This window comes from Strix aluco, chromosome 15, assembly GCF_031877795.1.
Source record: "Strix aluco isolate bStrAlu1 chromosome 15, bStrAlu1.hap1, whole genome shotgun sequence".
NCBI classification, from domain to species: domain Eukaryota; kingdom Metazoa; phylum Chordata; class Aves; order Strigiformes; family Strigidae; genus Strix; species Strix aluco.
The window spans coordinates 8,483,753-8,502,486 of NC_133945.1; the positions used below are offsets into that span (position 1 = coordinate 8,483,753).

The following is an 18,734-nucleotide window of genomic DNA, read 5'->3' on the forward strand; positions in this document are numbered from 1 at the left end:
TATACCAAGGCCTGGCTTCTCCTTTTGGCTTTGACATCATTCCAGAGGAGCTGTAGTAAAACGCAGCATAATCCCACAGGGAAAAGTCCTGAGTGGGCACTGAAATGGGACCACACGATACATTATTCAACTGTTACCTAATCCCTGTGAAAGATACAGTCTAACATTCCTCCTCTTGCCTTGAAGCCACCTGAGAAGACTGCAGGAGAGGGCAGGTGACCCCTGGAAGAGGTCTGAGAAGCCCTCACTTCTTCCATGAGAATATATGATAAAAATTTAAATGTATGTGCAGTATATACTATCTGTGAACGCACATTTACAGTGTTAAGAGTTGCAACTTCTTCAGAACACACTAGAAAAGGTTCATTTGTGGGACATCAGCAGCCCCCGAAAGACTGCTGATCGAGTCTTGTGACGATGCTGATGAAGACTTGTGAATTTTTCCCTCTCTGCTATTTTCTCACAATCTGCAGCGCCGGTGAGTGCTGGCACCCGACACCCCGCAACATACGGTGGGGACGGTGCAAAGTGCTGGCCGGCCCTGGGGCAACGGAGGACACCCTGCGCAAGTCATCCAGCATCGCTGGGCCGGTGTCCCCTGAAAAGGGACCCAGCCGCTGAAGAGACCTGCTGGAGCGGGACAAGGAGGGAAAACCCCTGAGGGTGCCCCCAGCCCTGTGTCAGGCCACCATGCCGGCAGGGCCCCACACGCCTCACGCAGTGCCTGTGGCAACTGAAGCAGCGTGTGCATCCCCCACTGGGGAACTGACCCCCTGCTGAGGAGATGGGACGCGGACAGGGCGATTCTGGGGCCAAGACCGCCTCAGCGGGACCATCGTGGGGAGGGAACCACCCGCCCAACATGGCGCCAATCCTTCGCCACCCGCCCCAACATCCGGGTTCCCGCCTGACCTTCCTCCCGTGAGCCTCAGCGGCCTGCCCCTTCCCGGCTTCCCCCGCGTCGGCGCAGAGCAGCAGCGGCAAGATGGCGCAGGCGCCGGGTGAGTGCGGCGGGCCGCCAAGGTGACCGCGGCTCCCTCCCTCCTCCCTCTCTGACCAGGCTGTGTCTCTCTCTGTGCCACAGTTCCCCTCAAGGACACGAAGCTGCTGGACGTGAAGCTGGGCCAGCTGCCCACCTGGCTGGCCATGAGAGACTTCACCCCCGGGGGCATCGTGGGGGCCCTGCGAAGAGGTGAGGGGGGCTGAGGGGGACCCGCCCTGCGGAAGCAGCTCCGCGCCCCCTCGGCCGATGAAGACCTGGAGGGTGTGAATCCCTTCTCCTGAGGGAGCTGGGCAGATCAGCGCATAAGCATCTCTCTGGCTGCCGGAGTGGGTGTTGGCTGGGGCAGGGGGGGTCTGGCAAGTACAGGGGCTGCTTCAGGGCGATTTTTGCTTCTCCAGAACTGAGCCTTCTGTAGCATCTTGTTCTCCCACCTGTAAATTTGGTTCTCGCATGGGCTTTATCCGCCAGAGGTTTGTTTTCAGTATTCCTTCTTGTATAAAGAGGTAATATGGTGACCTGACTCCTGACCCTGTTTGCTGAAAATCTTAAGGTTTCCCAACATCATGAGTAAATTAAAAAAAAAAAACCAAACCAAAACATTTGATCCCTAAAGATAGTAAGAAAGGACACAGGGCTTTTATAGATGGCTTGGCAAAAGTTTTGACTGATGCCCTTTGGTGTAAGTACAGATATGGCATTCAGGTAGATTTAAACACAAAATATCAAGTGTGTACATAATGTATATACACTAGTATGAAAGAACTGGATAATTCCAAAGCACCTTGTGCTCATGAAAGTGAGAATAATGTTTAGGGAAAAATGATAAATGACTTTTTTTTCCCTTTTTGTTAAAGGCTTAGTGCTGTTAACTTGAGTTCACCTTGCTTAACTAACACACGTTGCCTTCTCTCAGACTTGCTTCTGAGACCCTCAAATACTTCATTAGAAACAATTTCCTGAAGTTCTGTGAAACCAGGCTGCTTCTTTCTGACGCAGAAAAATACACAACTCATCTGGCTGTTACGAAAACTTTTCTCCCACACAGGTTACGACAGATACTACAATAAATATATCAATGTCAAGAAAGGGGGGCTCGGCGGGATCTCCATGCTGCTTGCCGGTTATGTTGTTGTCAGCTACATCTGGAGCTACAGTCACCTGAGTAAGTAAAGGCAGAATGGCCGAGTGCATATAGTGCAGCTTGGAAGATTGCTCAGGGCAATAAAAACAATTAACCTGCTGCTGCTTTTAGAAATAAAATGAAAGACTGTGCTAACCTTTGGTGCTTGAATCCAAGACTGCGGGCAAGCAAACTTCTTTTAGCCACGGAAAACTTGAATGCTTACTTACTAAGCCAGCCAGTATTTTCTTGGTGATGATGAAAGCTTAGATCTTGTTGCCTGTCTGACCTGACAATACTTACAAACTATATGCTCGAATTTTTTTAGAGTGCTTGCTTTCCTGTAATTTCAGGTGTCGTGTTTTTTTCTTGTGACTTCAGTAAAATTAATTTGCTTTACTTTGAATGATAGAGCATGACCGCCACAGGAAGTACCACTGAAGTGTGAATTTCAGCAAGTGAAGGTACAGCTCTTGAACAGACTTGGCTACCGGAACAGCTATCCTGACAGAAGACACCAGGACTATTCGTATTAAAATCTGTACTATTATGACCAATAATAAAGTGCATACACTTTACATTTACTGAGCTGATACTCATAACTGACTTATTAATTGTACTGTGCAAGTGAGTGTGTCTTAGAGTTTCACCCCTCAAGGGCAAGTTCAGAGAGGGTTGGGAAGGCGTCTGCTACTCGGGTTGTGTTATGAACTGGGGAAACTATTACAATTGATTCCTATTTAACTTTAGTAAAAAGCACTGAATTGCTTCTTAATGGCCATTACGTGCAGGTTGGACAACTAGGTGAAAGGATGTATTTTGATTTGAAAGAACAGCGTCTGAGCTTTTGGTGGCTTGGTGTGGCCGTGTGTTTCTGATTCTCAGGCTCACCCAGGGACTGGGGGTATGGGGGCACTTTTCCACCGTTGCAGAGCACTGACTGATACAAGCTCAGTGTAGCTGTAAGGAGGCTGCAACTCTCATTCTGTCACTGGGATTCTAATGCTTCTTACCTCTGAGAACCCAAAATTTTTATCAGAACTCCACCTACTTTCATTGCTAAAAGAAGCGGGAAGGTTATTCTGAATGGGTATAAGCTTAGAAGACCTTTAATATAACATGAAGTTAAACTGAAGGAAAACTTGTCTTCTTGATTTAAAGGCAGTGGTGAGAAGTTTAACGGGAGACACTAAGCGTAAGTGCAGCTTAAAGGAGCATCTGTGGGTTTGGCCCCAGCCCATGACCTTCCTCACACATGCCCCTAGGCAAGTGCTTCCCACCGCCACAACACAACCTGCTGGAACCGCAGCCGGGTGTCGCAGGTACAACCTGCAGTATCCTCTTGGGAGTAGGAGGGATAGGGAAAACCACTTCTTAAGGGATATGAAGAATCAAGAGCTTCAGTGGTAACAGGAAGGTTTTCAGTTTTAGAAAATACCTGTTCAAGTAGTGAAGACCATAAACTCCTGAACTAGATGGGGAAGGCAGCCCGACACTGATGTGGTTTAGTTCCCTCTCCCTGTGCCCAGCTACACACGGGCAGCACATCTGGTATTCTGGCCACTGTTCAGCCTCTGGGGGCACAACGTTAGGCAAAGTGTCTGTCATACCACAGTCATGTAGACTTGAAACTTCTACTTCCACTGACTCCACTCTCCACAGTGAAATAACTGCAGTCATTCAAACCAACACAGGCTCTGGTCACTTCTCTAATCATATTATCTCGTTCTTAAAAAAAAAATAATAATCACAGCCAGCTTTATCCATCAGTACATTTCAATAAAAACAAAGTATAAAGGCAATCAGCAAACGAGAGATGGGTTAGAATCAATAAGGCTCACATTGTAGGTGCAATTTTTTTTTTTAATTCACATTTTATCATTGGCCCTTTTGAAATAGTCTTCTCACAAAATGAATGGGTTTTGGCTTGCAAAAACTGCTCTCAGAAGAATGCTCTACCACTTTTAAAAGCAGTGTTCCATAAGAATATACATCTCCACTTCTCGGTCTTCTCTAGGCTATGGAAATACCTGCTCAGTGTGAGCTGGACGATGCGGGGGCTGAGACAAGGCTCTTCTATTCCTACTCTTCAAGCCGTGTTCATTTCCCTCCAAACTTTTTGCAAATGGAAAATGAGCACAGATGTGGCTTTCCTACATTGTTCCTCATTGTTTGGCTAACCACAGAGATGCCAATTTATTCTCCCCTTGATCAGTTCTCACCCAGAAGATTAATTTCCAACCTTCAGTATAGCAAGAAGCACAGAAACAAAGCAAGTGGACGAGAGTTTTACAGTCCGGTGTACGTGACGGGTTTAAGTCAGCCACCAGGACAAGCTTACCGACTACAACAGGCTGGATCTGGGAACATGACTTTGCTTTTTAAGAGCTACAGGACAGCAGAATCCCTGCTCCCTCACTGAAGGGAAGGCATTTCAAGTATTAGTTTTCCCAGTCAGTCTTCCTGCTTCCACAGGGAGGGCTGAAACGCTGCAGGTTCTCCAAAGAGAAGTGGCAGAAGGAAAACACTTTAAAGAAACACTGGCGTAAGATGTATTTATGTAGAGTGCTGCACCGGTGAGGGGTTTGCATATCTATTGGCTTTTAGATCTACCTTTCAGCAGGGCTCAATGAAAATAGGCGGAGGCCAAAATCTATTTTAAAAAGGTTAAAACATAAAAAAAAGTCGTGGACAATTACAAAAATGTTGCTTAGCAGCAGCCAGCCTCTGACCAGTTCTTTCAGTAATGGCATTAAAAAACAACCTGATTAATAGTTCAAGACATAGTGCTAGGCAGAAACCTTTTCTCAGTGTTAACAGCTCCCCTGCACTCTTCGTTCTGCTCTTTCACTGTCCACTGAGAAAGGCCAGATGTCCTTTGGTGCATCTGTTGGCATAATGACCTTTTTCACCGCACTAAAAGAGAAAGAGAGAGAGGAATTATTACAGTTACAGCTTTTTTTCCTCTAGCTGCCTTTATTAAGGTAGCCGGCAACTGTTCCGATTTTGGAAGCTTTTCTGTGTATGGAAGATGCAGCATTTAGCAGGTGAAGTAAAACGTGGTGTCACAAGGGACACTCCTTGGAGCAAAAGCTGCTTCTGTGGTGGGAACAACCTGACACCATGTTATTGTAACGCACTACAAAGGAGAGAGCTCTCAGTGCACCACTACGAACAGCCAAGGGCTGTAACACACAATCAGAATTTCAACATTTGAGGCTTCCAAGACTCCTCCATCTGACATGCACTAGATCAGAGATCTGTGGGGACTCTCCTGAATTAGACAGGGAAAAGTGCAGCTGAACAAGAGATTCATGACTTTGCATCCTGAAGCTATCCAAAGGGAAATGCCAGTATCTGGTGCAACAGCATTCTCCAAATATGTAATCTACTTGCAGCTAAAATAATAAGCAGTGAAATGGATTCAGCTACTTCATATCCCTCTTCTACCCAAACAAGCACCTAAGGCACAGAAGTTGGTACGTACAGTGATATAACTGTCAAAGCTGATAGGACAGGAAGATTCTTTGCCCTTTTCTAGAGGCTAGAGTTGGGGCTTTTGTGGAAAAATAAACTGAGATGGAAACTCAATTGCGTCAGTTTTACTGGTGCTCCTCAATGAGCAACCAAGGTGAATAGCTCATTCCTTGGTTCGACAGCAACAGGGTGCATTTGCAGCTGAAATACTGAACAGTCTTTGCATATTCAATTCCTGTTAGTCGCAAGGACCTTCCAAGCTAACAGGGGAGAAGAAAATCTTTCTACAGCCACCAAGTGTAAGCAAATTAACTCATGAGACAAAACTACTATTAACTCTTATTTTAAAATGTACAGTTCAGCAGTTTCCTTTAACTGTCAGTGTGAGGGTTTCCTGTTCATTAGCAGACGAGCAAAGTGTGTCCTACAGCAGCCTTAATTGTCACAGCGAGTCCAGGAGCTGGCAAACCAGCGACTAGAAGCCTCAGGACTCAATGCTAATTCCCACAGCTGTACCCACGCACCAAAACACGTCTATTGAGCAGAGTGCACATTTCATGAACCTGGCTACATTGTGAAAAAAACCTTTTGCAGGACAACACCCCACATCACAACAGTCCGTTCCTTTGCCCGTGGCAAGCAACCAGCAGCAAAGCAGCAGGGTATAGTCCAGGTGACATGCACTCTGTACTTCTTAAACCTGGCAGCCTCTGCTCTCCCTCCTCATCCCTCCCCTCTGAATTACCTTGTAGCAAGTGACCTGCTCCAACGGCCGGGGTCCTCTGTTCCCAGTGTTGTTATTTTGAGACTGCATGACTCCGATGACTTGGGGTGTCCTCTGTTGGTTAGAAGAGTTCTGACTCGTTAAGTGCATCAAGGATAAAGACCTTTACGGTTGTTAGTTTGTTAAGAAGGAAAAAGAGCACCCCATATATCAAATGATCAATTTTCCTCCAAATCTATGTGTGGGTGTTCTGCCAGCTGGAGCACTGGAGAAAGTATCAAGCACTGAGGTTTACAAAGTCCAGTGATCCTGCTTTTCTCTGGAAAGCAGATTTAGAGAGTAGGTTTAGGCTGCTAAAATATCATTGGCATCACTGAGAGAGTCACACAGATTACAAGAACTGGCAGATTGCTGCACAACCATGTATGATGTGCTTCTGTGTAACGTGGAAGCATTCAGTGACTAGATCTCCATGTAAAGTTGGAGGAATTGTAGGGCTTTCATCACTATAACGGCACTCAGGGTTGCTCACTGCTTAGTTCTTGCCTAGCACCCTCCCTTCCAGACAGTGCTCCAAGCAACAGAACTGCCACTGCTGGCCACTGAGCTGGGGGACAGTACTAACAACTGAGAATGTTAACCAAGGCGAGGGGAGAAACAGGACAAAGCAAAACACCATGGTCCCAGGACAAAGGCAGCAGCAGTCTGTTGTGATCAGATGGTGGACATTAGAGGGCTGGGAGGAGGGACAGTGCTTTGTGGTTTATTAGGATTTGTCTCAAAGTTCTTAATTACAAAATAATATCACACCCTGTTGTAAAATGGGAATGGTTTTCCCTCATTCAGTGAGTGTTCCTCCAAGGCTTTCCAGTAAGCCAGATCCAAGAGCCCAGGTGTCCAGTCTGGAGTGACAACATACCCTCTTTTAAAGCACTGTGGGAAATGCTTTGAGGATGAGCGTGTAGGGGGGGGCAGGGGAATTGTGTACCTTTTGCTGTGTTTGTGTCGGTTGAGGCAGTGGTGGTTGCTCTGTGGTTCCCATTGGCAGTTCAAACCGAGGGCTGGTTTAGATGGAAACAAGAAAATTGATTCTCAAATCATATGCCAACATTTTACCATCAGCTCAGTCAAGTAACTCCAAATAACAAAACAAACATGCACCCAATTAAATTCATCTCACAGGATATAGACCTCCCCCTCCCCACTTCTCTCTGCATTCTGACGCTCAGCAATTACGTATACAAAAATGACAATCCAGTATGTAGTATATCCCTCTGCCTCTAAAGTCTTCTGGAACATAAAACCACGTGATCCCACTGCACTGATGGCATCTGATCACCACTCCAGAGTCTTACTGGTGCCTCCCTGAAGAGGCCCTGCCCCGTATCCTCAAATGGGTACAACAAACTAAACGCTGGCCACATCTCCAGAGACACTGGGAAGCACTGGAGCACCCTCATCTGACACACATCGGATTACAAGGAAAACACAAGATTACAGGGCAAGCCTGGAAGCATACTCACTGCATGAATTTACAGGTAGGCCCCTCTGGACAGAATCCTACTAGGTAATTCACACAAATGACTCTTCGAGTGTGTCGGTGTCTGCAGAGGGGACCTGCAACACAAAGCTCAGTAGTTCACATTCCACATATACGTAACCCCAGCACTCAGTAGTAGCAGGTACACAAGCAGGTCGTGCAAAGAAAGAGTAGCAACACCCTACCCTTGATTTATAGCCAGAGAAGCAGCAACTGTGTGACATACATACCATGTTTACAGAAGCCTCTGTCATACCAGGGACAGTCTTTGATCTTAGACTCCGGGTCAATGTGCAAGAATGGACATTCTTTGTTACTGCATTCCCCTGTACCAAAGGCAAACACACTTCTTAGTCAACTGTGTAGGTTTGAGATCAAATGACTCTCAAAACATTACCTGGATCATGTAGCTCCCACAAAGCTGTTACCAACATTTATAAGTTCAGGCACAACAGTCTTACTGCCTGCCTTAACCTAGATGAAGAACACCAAGGACTCACCCCTGGTGAGTAAAGTTCCACCAGACTGGATTATTTATGTGTGCTTTTAAAAACAATGAGGAAACTAAATTTGAAAGAGCAGTCATGATAACAAAAACCAAACATTTAGTGCACCAGAAGTGTGGAGAAACTACAAATTGCGCACTAACCTCAATCCAAGGAAACCTACAAGACTGTAAGTTTCTGACAGCAAGTTGCCTCATTATGTCCAGATCTCCAGAGCTGGAAAGCAAGTGCATAAAAGTTTTGCACCCCCATGCCCTCTGCTGCTCATCAACTTCCCAAAATAAGAGTCATGCAAAGACTAACTGCTCAGCCTACTCATCTTATACCCAAAACTGAACATAAGGCATAAAACCCAGTAAAAACTTGAACTTCCCCCCTCTTCCCCCAAGGGACAAGCTCTTGAGAGAGAAGACATCTACAATATGTCACAAATTTAGGGGGATAAGAAGATGAAGGACTAAGCAGATCTGAAAAATTACAACCTAACAACATCATCAGACACAGAAGAACTGTAACGCTCTGAAGACGGATGAGAGGCATGTACCAGGATCCTCTTCACCATCTCCCACGCCAGCAAGGAACGCTAAGTAGGAGCTACAACGCCCCTTACCAAATTTGGAGTAGAAGTAACACTCAGGCATCTTGGTCATGTCGTACTCATGCAGAAACTCGCACTGGTCTCCCTTTTTGCACAGTCCTCGTAGCCAGTGTTTGCAAACAACTGTCTTTTCCCCACTGATGTGTCGGAATGGGCACATGCCACCTGTGGAAGGATGGGGCAAGGAGAAGGGAAAAAAGAACAATTAAAACGTGCATCACAAGAAGGCACAGGGCAACAGCGACACTTTGTTCTCCTCTGCCAAAGAGGTTTCAGAAGATGTCGCTTTTTTTTATGAATTTAGACTTTAGTGGCAATAGCAAAACAGGAGGTTCCAGACAAGTCTTATGTTACCCTCTAACAAGCTAAGCAATGTAGTTTCCAGCTCTTAATCCTGGCAACCACAAACCACAGCGACTAATACAGGCACATCCTCAGCACACTCTGCATGTGGTAAGTTCAAACTTTCCTTTATCAGTAGTTTTGCTTACTTACCTCCCAACTTCTTAAAAAATACCATTATTTCACAATTGCTGCAGTTATTCCAACATCCTGCAGTTTTATCCTCTATCTAGGTTATCCCCTCATCTTTACAAAAATCAAGATTATTGTAGACAGTGTTAGAAAATCTGATTTCCCCCCTTCACCCCCATGGGCATAATTGCATTGGAAATATTACTTGCCTTTTCCACAGGCTGCTTTTAAAAAAAATTCACAGACAGCTGCGCCTGACTCTGTAAAGAGAGCAAAGAAACATAATTAACAAAGTTTCATGGCAGCTTTTAAAATATTTCCTTCCCCAGAAGGACAATCTGGTCCTCAACATCAAAAGAAAAGTGGCATTTTGGTTTGGGGAAATCACTTTCCCACATAAATTCCTTGTTCCAAGTCTGGCCCTCACAAATACCTGTATTCATCTTGGGGGACGCCAAGGGGAATAGAAAAGGTTTGGTGGTGCTTGTTTTGCTTTTCAGATATTTAGGTTTTATTGACTGGGTTTTCCTCTGCTGTTAAGTCCATCATGTCAGTGAACCCTGTATTTACAGTCCTGGCAATGACAGCGTTACATTTTTTGACCAGAACAGCCTGAAACAACTGCTAGTGTGTTATTCCTTGCTGATCCTGACCAACAGGAACCACAATATTTGAGGGAGTTAAAACAAAAGTTTAGTAGCCCAGCCAGAATATTTCAGCAAACTACGAGTCTCCTGAGACTACCTGTGTCAGACTGTTAGACTGGAGGAAAAAGTTCAGAGACCAGGCCACAGACATACCTAAAGATGAAGTCTCCCTACCATCAAAATACCTCATTGATCAAAAGAAAATGAAAAAAAAATAATAAAGTATTGTGCAGGAAAGTGATATTTATTCACAAAAATGCCTCAACTTTCATCTTCCAGCCTGGCTGGGTACTAACTACAGCTTTCATTAAGTAGGAAAGAAAAACATCGGATTAAGAGATATTTCACAGGGAAAGCAGAAGTTGGGTGGATCTAAGGATAAGACCTGCGCGAGGCGCTCAAATCACCGGCAATCCCCCACCCTCCCCCAAGCTCAGCCAAACGCAAGCGGGAGCCCTGACGCAGCCCCTGCCCCGCGGACGGCTCCGGGGACAGGGGACAAGAGCCGTCCCCGAGCACCCCGGGAAGGAGGGAGCCGCGCAGCGCCCGGTGTCCGCACGCACTGTCCATGCCGGGAAAGGGCAGCGGCTGCGCCCCCAGCTGCTGCTCCACAGCCAGCTCCAGGTCGAACTTGATGTGGTCCACGCTGGCGATGAGCTCCTGCATGGTGGCGGCTGGGGGGCGGCGGCAGCGGGAAGGAAGGGGGGGTATGGTGGTGGAGGGGGGGGGGGCAGCGGGCGGCCGGGCCCGGGCTGGCCCGGGCCGGCCCGCTCCGCTCCGCGCCGGCAGCGCCTGAGGAGAGGGGAGGCGGCGGCGGCAGCACCTCGCCGCCCCGCGCCGCCCGCCCGCGGAATGCCGGGAGGCACCTCTGACCCCGGGACCCAGCGGGCAGAGCGCGCGGCCCCGCCAATCAGAGCGCGCGGCCCCGCCCCTTCCGCCCGCGCAGGCGCCGGGGCTGGGGGGGCGGAGCGGGAGCGGGGCTGGGGGGCGGAGCGGGGCCGGGCTGGGCTCCGCCGGGGACGCGCCCTCCCGCTGGCCACGGGCACATCATGAGGTCTGTGCGGCTCCTCGTCCCCCTGCGGCCGCTCGTCTCGCGGGGCCGCTGGGCCTCCTCCGCTCTCCCGCGGAGGCGGTGGGCGGCCCCCGAGCAGCCCGGAGGGGCGCCCCGTCTGCTCCGGGACCCCCTAGGCCAGGGGCTGCTGCCGGGCTGGAGGCCGTTCCGTTCGTCACCGGCGTCCTGTAAGCGGCCCGGTAGCGACCCCAGAGAGATCGATGCTGGCAGCTGCACTGAAGCTGTTGGTGAGGAGGAGGAGGAGGATGAAGATGAAGGTGTGGAGTTCGGGACACTGTCTGATAAATTTTCTTCTAGAAAATATTATCACAAAACCACATCACGCTTTCAGAATTTAAAGCTTCAAGAAGAGAAAGAGGAAGAACCAGAAAGAAAACCTCGACGCGGACCTAAGAACACCCCGTACTGGTACTTCTTAAAATGCAAGGCCCTCATCAAGGATGACAAGGTTTGTGCCTGGCTCTTTGCTTATTTGTTTTTTAATACCATTGATGAAAGATGCAGCTCTGCAACTCTGCCCCATCTGTATTGTCCTATCGCTTAGTATCTTTACAGAAAGAAGTAAAATAAGAATTTGTGAGGATTCCCATGCTCTGTAGGACTTCTACCACAACCAGCCCACAGCTGTGTATATTAATATCTGTCGAAATTGATTCTCTTGCTGCATCATCATGGATTTTCCTTTTCTGTGTAGCTGGCAGAGGCTCTGGAGCTGTTTGAGGTGCAGATGCTGAAGGAAGAACGTGTGTGGCCGGAAGAAAGCAATTACACTGTTCTAATTGGTGGCTGCGGCCGGGTTGGCTACGTGAAAAAGGCATTCAGGCTCTACAATGATGTAGGTTTATGTTCTCTCCTGTCTCAAACCTTCATTATGTTTTCTAAGCTAAAACTGTTTAAGCATTTGATCACGTTACTTTGTCTCCAAAACTCCTCTGAGTTAGTGTCTGCACCTTCTTAGCCTGAAACTCTTAAAAACAAGTTAAGAAATTCTACAAGTCCTTTCCTAAAAGGCCAGTTCAATTCTTCTTCACTTCCCTTAGATGAAGAAACGAGGCTTAACTCCCACCGAGGCCACTTACACAGCCCTGTTCAATGCCTGTGCCGAATCGCCGTGGAAAGACTCGGGCCTGCAGAGTGCTCTCACGTTACGGCAGCAGCTAAAGAGCAAGAACGAGGATCTGAACCTCATCACCTACCACGCGCTGCTGAAGGTCTGTGCCCTGTGCTCGGATCTCAGGATGTGCTTTGATGTACTGAAGGTAAATATGTGACTTTTCTCATGTTAAATGCGGTCTGCTCTGGTTAAAGCTCCTGGAAGTTGCCATTTTGCAATTTTTATTTAATTTTCAGCAGATGTAATCACAGATCACATGTTTATGTTTCATTGATCCTTGGTGTCTCATAAAATGAAATCATGTTGGTATATACCAGACATGAAGCTTAGGTACATAAAAGGAGGCAGCTGCAGAGGTTGGCTTTAAAACTGGTCAGGTGTGTTAAACACTTACTGAGCAAAGTTTTTTTGGAGTTCACAGCTACTGTGTCTGTCTCCATTCCTCATTCTGAAGACCCACATATTGACAGGTCATCTGAGAGCTCTCACAGCAGCTCTTCTCAGAAGGGCCAGGCTGGGAATAGCTGCTCCTGCCCCCAGATGCCCTGTGGCTCCCGTCACGGAGCAGCTAGGATCCGTGCAGGTGTTTCAGGGCTCTCTTTGTCCTGGAGTGATCCTTTTGCTCGCAGCACTGGGCATTCACGCTATGCTTTGTTGCTGCTGTATCTGCAGAAGACGACAGCAGTATTTGAGCTTCACAGCCAGCTGCAACAGTTTGAGTAACTGGAAAGTTTAATGCTCTCTCTGCTCTTTTAGGAAATTGTGCACAAAGGCCATGTTCTCACAGCCAAGACCTTCAGCTTCCTTCTCATGAGCTGCATAAAGGACAGTGAAAATGGCTTCCGCTATGCCTTACAGGTTTGTCTTCATGTTCTAAGTGGGGAGGAAAAGGCAGTTCTGTATTATAACTCATCACTTGAACACACGGAAGGCAGCAGGTTGCTCAGAGTGGATAAAATAGGAGGAGTTCAGCTCCTCCTAGGAGAAGTTCTGTAAAGGAGACTTCTATCAGGAAGTCTTGTACCCTGGTAAACCACCCTGGATGATCCCACAGGACTGTACTAGCTCGAGGTGGCTGTTCACCATCAGTGGCATCTCACCTCGTCATGCTGTGAACTTGCTCCCTTTCTGCAAGCAGATACCATTAACAGATACGCTTACAGCCTGCTAGAAATGTTCCTGTTATTTACTATCTGGCATTCCTCTTCCCCTATTCAGGTTTGGAAACAAATGACCAAACTTGGAATAAAGGCCGACAGCCACATTTACAATTTGATGCTGCGTGCTGCGAGAGACTGTGGGATCGGCGATCCAGTCGTGGCTTCTGAACTCCTGCTCAGACCCACCGATGAGAACTCATCTCAGCTAAGGCTGGCACCGGGGAGGCAGAAGGAAAAGGTGAAAAAGCAGAAGGGAACAGAGAGCACAGCTGCTGTCCAGCTGGATGTGGAAGCTATGGAAAAGCAGTTATTTGGGGAGAGTTCAGTGCAGCCTGAAGAACTGATCCAGCAACAAAATAAAGCTGTGAATCAGGCTAAAACAGAACCGGCTGCTCTCGACAGCCCCGGTGTAGCTCACAGCAGGGCTGGAGCGTTGATGAGGAGAGGCCAGGAGGAGATGGAGCCTGAAGAAGCTCACCTAAGCCAAAAGCAGCACTTCTGCAACCTGCCCAACTTGCTGGATTCCAGGATGCCCAACGCAGCTGTGGTTTCCTTGGGGACAGTGGCCTCAGCGTCCGATCGACTGGCTTTGATGGGGGATGTGGAGGGCTTCTTGAATAAAATGAAAGAGGACAATGCAGAACCCAACATTAAAACGTTTACGTTACTTGCTGAGCTGGTGGAACCCCAAAGCCCCTCGGAGTCCTCTTTGCTGGCACTCTTAGATGAGCATAAAGTGAAAGTAGATGTGACATTCTTTAACACTTTAATAAGGAAGAGAAGTAAACAGGGAGACCTGGAAGGAGCAAAGGTGAGAAAAAAAAAAAACAGAACCAGCCCTGTCACCACCTCCTTGTCTCAGGCCTCCCGTGTTAGCTGTGTTCTGCCATGAGACCTGTTTCTCTATCCACAGTAGAAACTGGGCATCTTGCACTGTTTTCCACAAACCAGTGCTTGGGTTAATTTTCAAGTATTTATGGATTCTGTTCCAGCACTTTCAGCTCTCTGCCTGGAAAGCTACAGTGAACTTTTTGGAAACTGATGTCAACACTTGTTATCTTGCAGAACATGCTGCCAGCTCTAGTGAAGAGGGGACTGTCACCCAACCTCCAGACCTTTTGTAACTTGGCGATCGCTTGCCACCTAGAGAAGGATGGACTGCAGTTACTTTCAGATTTGAAGGTAATAAACTCTGCTGCTTGGGGTTTGAGCTGCAGGAAGAGGCAAACTGAAATGTTAATGCTTCTAAAAAAAGACCTGCTGAGGTTTCTGCGGTGAGTGGTTGTGCTCTCACACCAAAAACACGCAACTCTAAAGTAGGTGCCAGCGCAGGTGGTCTGTCCTGTACGTGCGCTGGGACAGGAGAGGGCTCACGGGAAGGGGTGTGCTGGCACCACAGAAGCTCCTACATGTGTCCCGGAGTGAAAGCTTTGCTCCTTGTCTTGCCTGTGTGTCTTCTAGAGAAGAGTCCTGTGCTAGCCAACAGTTGTTTAACTGTAGCATTTGTTGTTTCCAGAGGTCTGGAATAACTCCCAACAAGTATATCTACAGCACCCTCATTGACGCTGCTGTGAAGCAGCTGGATTACAGTTACCTGACAGAGATCCTGCGAGACATGAGGATTAACCAGGTGCCTCCCAATGAAGTTATCATACGCCAGTTGGAGTTCGCAGCGCAGTACCCTCCCAAATTTGACAGGGTAAGTAGCCACAACCAGTCGCAGGGTGAGGGCATCATGAAGGACACCAACAAGGGAGGGGAAACATAGATGTCTGCCTACATCTTTTTCCTTTGGGTTTGTCCGCTCTGGCTGACAGCTACTTGGTAGCTGTTTCTTTAGTAGCAGCTTGTAGCTATTGCATGCTAGTTCTGAAGTGATCTCTCTTCTAATAGAAGCTTGTTGGATTTCTGTTTGCAGTATAAGTCAAAGAACCCATACCTGGAGAAAATTGATGGTTTCCGTGGCTACTACTATCGGTGGTTAAAAGCAATGGCAGGAGAGGAGACCCCCCACCCCTGGGAAAAATACAGAACAGCGAAACGTGCGGTAGATGACAGTAAGGACAAGGCTGTGCAGGAGCAGCCAGGGCAGAAGTAGCAATGAGCAAGACACTGAAGTCCTGCATCTTCCTGGTCCTGGAAGAACTTGGAACTTGCTCCCATAAAATGTCTTGTAGTAAAGCTGCTTTTTGTTTCTATGAACCCAAGTTCTTGTGGTAACTACATAATAAAATACTTGTCCTTTGTTTTGAGGAGAAGCAAATAACATTTTCAGGGTCTTTTCTTAAACTGCAGAGAATGAGATAGGCTGTAGTTTAACAGACCCTGTGCTAAACAAGGAAGAAGCACAATCAAATTGAACAGTGGCTGAGCTCAGTGCTAGTTTTGTCTCTTTCCTGTGTTTTTTGTGTATCTGGGCACTTAACATGCGGCCTGTGAGTCTCTACAGACTGCTGGCATTGGGTCTGCACACTAATTCCAGGTTATAGACATCAGCAGAGAGTTGCAGTGATACTTAGCTTCTTTCTACACAAGATCAGGCAAGAGCTTGACTCAGACTGGAGCTTTGAGATCTGTATTATCTCCTTTCCACACAGTCTTTTAAATTCAGTTTAGTTGAGAAAGAGGGATAAGAGCTGGTTAAAAAACAACCCACAGTCAGAACTCCTCACTATGTAGAGCAACCTTCAAGCAAACAAAAACAAACCACATCCAAGAGAAGAAGAGAGGCACAGAAATGTTTTGCCAGAAGATCACACCACTCTGTCAGGAGGCAGACTTTATTTTAAAATAAATGGCCACACAAAAACCTACTCCAAAACAACCACCGTTGTATATATGATCCAGATGAAGGTGTTGCCATTTTAATTGCTATACGGAAATATCCAATCACACAGAAGGTGGCTATAACTGCACTAATAGTCCATTGTGTAGGATGATATCCCTCAGAGTTCAAAAAGTAGTCTTATGGCTAAAGGCTTCAGCCAGAACAGCCTCTGCATCCGCAGTGAGTGCATTCAATGATTCTCCCCTGGAAAAGAAACATGAGGAGGGTATTTCAGCCAAGCTACGTGAGCAGACAGACCAGCAGGCTCAGGCTTCAAGGCAGAGAATGGGTCTGCATGGGCAGGGTTTCTACCATCTAGTTTTCTGTTGTTTCCCATGCTTTAACAACTCTTAATCGACTGCATGCCAAAGCTGACAGTAACTTCAGAACCAACTAGATACCAACTCTACCAGCAAAGATAGGAAATGTTAGAACTAGAGGAAATTACCAGGAGGAACAGCACTACCTCCTCTGCTGTCCCTGACCTGGGAGAAGTTAGACCAGGTGCTGCAAGGGTCCAGACAAGCAGAGGAACAAGCTGAAAACTCTTACCACTTCCAGCTTGCTTTTGGGGACCCTGCAGATGCAGTTGGTTCCAAAGTTGGTGTCCCGTGTCTGGATACACCGCAGGCAGCAGAGGTTCTCATAACCCTGTTTCTTCCACTTTGCAATCAGGTTTTTGTCAGCGTATCCTTCCTTGATGCAGTACTCATAGAGCTCTGTAGAGGAGCAGACACCATCACAAGTAGCTCCCAGGAAGTGTTAGAAGACTCACTATCAGGAATTACTAGCTGCAGTAACTAGCAGTTAAAGCCAGGGAGCTGCCAGCCTTCCCTCTATCCTCCCTCCCTAGAAAACTGATCCTTCCCACCAGTGCCCCAGCTCAGGTGCATCCACAGGTGGACATCTTGCTCCATTCTGTTTTCCCCCACCCAGGGTAAAGCACTTGCGTTCCTCACCTCTGCTGATAGCTTTTCTTTTATAGAAGAGATCAAAGATGTAGCGTGTTTTCTGGTGATGAATTCTGAAGATAGGCCAAAGGGATTCCACTTTCCTCTTCCCTTCATGAGGCTCTGTCTCCGCTGGAACACAAACACCAGGTTTCAGCTGACTGTTCAGGTGGCCAACTCATTTCCTTAGTCACTTTGCAATAAACTGATCCAAAAATGTTCATAACTTTAATACCTTACAGAGATAAGACTGAGTTTAATGGGAGAAGACACAAACAAAAGGGACCTGACCTGAAATAGTTCCTTTAGGAAATAAAAACAGAATGACAGTGGGGGTGACGCGACCCACACCGGGATGGCAGGTGACTTCATGGCTGCTCTGGCTCATCAGACCAGAACAACGGCACAGACGAGAACTACCAGTCCCTCCACGCACACCAGTGAGCTTCAGCCAGGGCTCGGCCACGGCGTGCCCTAAAGCAACTGTACACCAAACCTCTGTGGCCTGTGCACACCCAGAAAAAAGCAACCAGTACTGACCCAGTCTCAGTCTGCAGTATCACTGCAAGGCAGAGAGATAAAAAAAGTCAACCTATATTCATGGGGGAAGCTGTGCTTCCTGAAGTGGTGAAGGATTAGCTTGTTTCGGGGTCACATCCCTGAGAACACCCAGCTCTGCCATTTACCTTCTCTCATCTTCTGATCCAGCTCATCCAGCGTTGGCTCAATCAGCTCCCAGCCATCCGGGGGTGGCTTCCTGCTCCTCTTCACTTTGGGCATTGCCTCAGAAATGAGGAAGGCAAAAGGCGAGGGAACAAGGGTTTGCCAGCACTCAAACGTGCAGGTGCTTCAAAGCCCCGAGAACCACCGGAAAAAAAACAAAGGAAAAAAGTTGTTAGCGATATTTCTCCTAAGATTTCCATGCCCCTTTGCCTTGTTCCACTTCCGATGATGAAAATAAGCTTTATCAAGCTCGCGAAAGAGGTAAAATCTCGCCCCGTGCGGCCCTAGGGATACCAGCAGGCCCTGGGGTGAGCGCTGCATCTGCCTCACCACAATAAATCATTTTTTTTCTTCAGTGAAGTGAGACGACCGCCGCCCCTCCCCCACTCCGGGCTACCCTGAGGCAACAACTTCCGTCAGCTCCTGCTGAAAACCCGGCCGAGGCCGCCAGCCTAGGCCCCGCCAGGCCCAGCGCGGCCCCCGGGACTCGAGCTGTGTCGGTGGCGGAGGGGGGAGGCCGCAGACCCCGGCCCCGCTCACCTGCTGAGGGCCGCAGCTTCCGCGCCGCCGTCGTCGTCACTCGCGGGGCCTCTCCCACCCGGGCCGGCTCGTGGCCCCGCCCCTTTGGGGTGTCCACCGCAGTGCCTGAAGGAAACCCTCCCCGCTGTGCGCGCCCTCGCCTCGGCCGGGGCAGGGCTGGGAGCGCGGCCCGCCCGGAGGGGAAGCGGATCCGCTCTCCGCTTCGGTGGGGGTAGTGGGGGAGACCCGGAGGGGCGGCGGGAGCGGCGGCGCTGAGGGC

General features: G+C 48.2%; 4 protein-coding genes across 7 annotated transcripts; 2 read left to right on the forward strand and 2 right to left on the reverse strand.

The window, feature by feature from the left end:
- The first annotated feature begins 946 nt into the window (after nt 1-946).
- On the forward strand, nt 947-2,701 carry ATP5MF (ATP synthase membrane subunit f). Its single transcript, XM_074841402.1, has 4 exons — nt 947-1,001; nt 1,085-1,192; nt 2,049-2,165; nt 2,536-2,701. Exons 1-4 carry the CDS (start codon nt 986-988, stop codon nt 2,562-2,564), a joined length of 270 nt encoding a protein of 89 aa, XP_074697503.1. The 5' UTR covers nt 947-985; the 3' UTR covers nt 2,565-2,701.
- Nucleotides 2,702-3,819: 1,118 nt separating this feature from the next.
- On the reverse strand, nt 3,820-10,834 carry CPSF4 (cleavage and polyadenylation specific factor 4). 2 transcript variants are annotated; one of them, XM_074841395.1, is made up of 8 exons: nt 10,653-10,834; nt 9,652-9,702; nt 8,981-9,133; nt 8,095-8,190; nt 7,848-7,941; nt 7,313-7,385; nt 6,346-6,438; nt 3,820-5,039 (listed from the first exon to the last, which is right to left on the reverse strand). In XM_074841395.1, exons 1-8 carry the CDS (start codon nt 10,753-10,755, stop codon nt 4,971-4,973), a joined length of 732 nt encoding a protein of 243 aa, XP_074697496.1. In that variant the 5' UTR covers nt 10,756-10,834; the 3' UTR covers nt 3,820-4,970. The 2 variants fall into 2 exon arrangements, with proteins under 2 accessions (XP_074697496.1, XP_074697497.1); XM_074841396.1 differs by having other exon boundaries at nt 10,649-10,821.
- A 244-nt stretch (nt 10,835-11,078) lies between these two features.
- On the forward strand, nt 11,079-15,701 carry PTCD1 (pentatricopeptide repeat domain 1). Its single transcript, XM_074841394.1, has 8 exons — nt 11,079-11,609; nt 11,856-11,996; nt 12,202-12,420; nt 13,032-13,133; nt 13,494-14,246; nt 14,501-14,617; nt 14,952-15,134; nt 15,354-15,701. The coding sequence occupies exons 1-8, from the start codon at nt 11,139-11,141 to the stop codon at nt 15,531-15,533; spliced, it is 2,166 nt and encodes a 721-aa protein (XP_074697495.1). The 5' UTR covers nt 11,079-11,138; the 3' UTR covers nt 15,534-15,701.
- A 498-nt stretch (nt 15,702-16,199) lies between these two features.
- Nucleotides 16,200-18,619, reverse strand: BUD31 (BUD31 homolog). Of its 3 annotated transcripts, none has more exons than XM_074841398.1 (5): nt 18,476-18,619; nt 17,899-18,059; nt 17,222-17,344; nt 16,815-16,981; nt 16,200-16,466 (listed from the first exon to the last, which is right to left on the reverse strand). In XM_074841398.1, the coding sequence occupies exons 2-5, from the start codon at nt 17,990-17,992 to the stop codon at nt 16,416-16,418; spliced, it is 435 nt and encodes a 144-aa protein (XP_074697499.1). In that variant the 5' UTR covers nt 17,993-18,059; nt 18,476-18,619; the 3' UTR covers nt 16,200-16,415. The 3 variants fall into 3 exon arrangements, with proteins under 3 accessions (XP_074697499.1, XP_074697501.1, XP_074697500.1); XM_074841400.1 differs by lacking the exon at nt 18,476-18,619 and adding an exon at nt 18,333-18,352; XM_074841399.1 differs by lacking the exon at nt 18,476-18,619 and adding an exon at nt 18,266-18,284.
- Nucleotides 18,620-18,734: the final 115 nt, after the last annotated feature.

Coding starts and splice junctions, on each gene's coding strand:
- ATP5MF (XM_074841402.1), top strand. Junction 1,193..2,048: donor CGTGGGGGCCCTGCGAAGAG/GTGAGGGGGGCT, acceptor TCTCCCACACAG/GTTACGACAGATACTACAAT. Junction 2,166..2,535: donor CTGGAGCTACAGTCACCTGA/GTAAGTAAAGGC, acceptor TTTGAATGATAG/AGCATGACCGCCACAGGAAG.
- CPSF4 (XM_074841395.1), bottom strand. CDS start 10,755: ATGCAGGAGCTCATCGCCAGCGTGGACCACATCAAGTTCGACCTGGAG. Junction 7,386..7,847: donor CCTACCTGTAAATTCATGCA/GTGAGTATGCTT, acceptor CATCTAAACCAG/CCCTCGGTTTGAACTGCCAA. Junction 6,439..7,312: donor CGACACAAACACAGCAAAAG/GTACACAATTCC, acceptor TCTAACCAACAG/AGGACACCCCAAGTCATCGG.
- PTCD1 (XM_074841394.1), top strand. CDS start 11,139: ATGAGGTCTGTGCGGCTCCTCGTCCCCCTGCGGCCGCTCGTCTCGCGG. Junction 11,997..12,201: donor CATTCAGGCTCTACAATGAT/GTAGGTTTATGT, acceptor CACTTCCCTTAG/ATGAAGAAACGAGGCTTAAC. Junction 12,421..13,031: donor TGTGCTTTGATGTACTGAAG/GTAAATATGTGA, acceptor CTGCTCTTTTAG/GAAATTGTGCACAAAGGCCA.
- BUD31 (XM_074841398.1), bottom strand. CDS start 17,992: ATGCCCAAAGTGAAGAGGAGCAGGAAGCCACCCCCGGATGGCTGGGAG. Junction 17,345..17,898: donor GGATCAGAAGATGAGAGAAG/GTAAATGGCAGA, acceptor TTTGTGTTCCAG/CGGAGACAGAGCCTCATGAA. Junction 16,467..16,814: donor CCAAAAGCAAGCTGGAAGTG/GTAAGAGTTTTC, acceptor TTTCTTTTCCAG/GGGAGAATCATTGAATGCAC.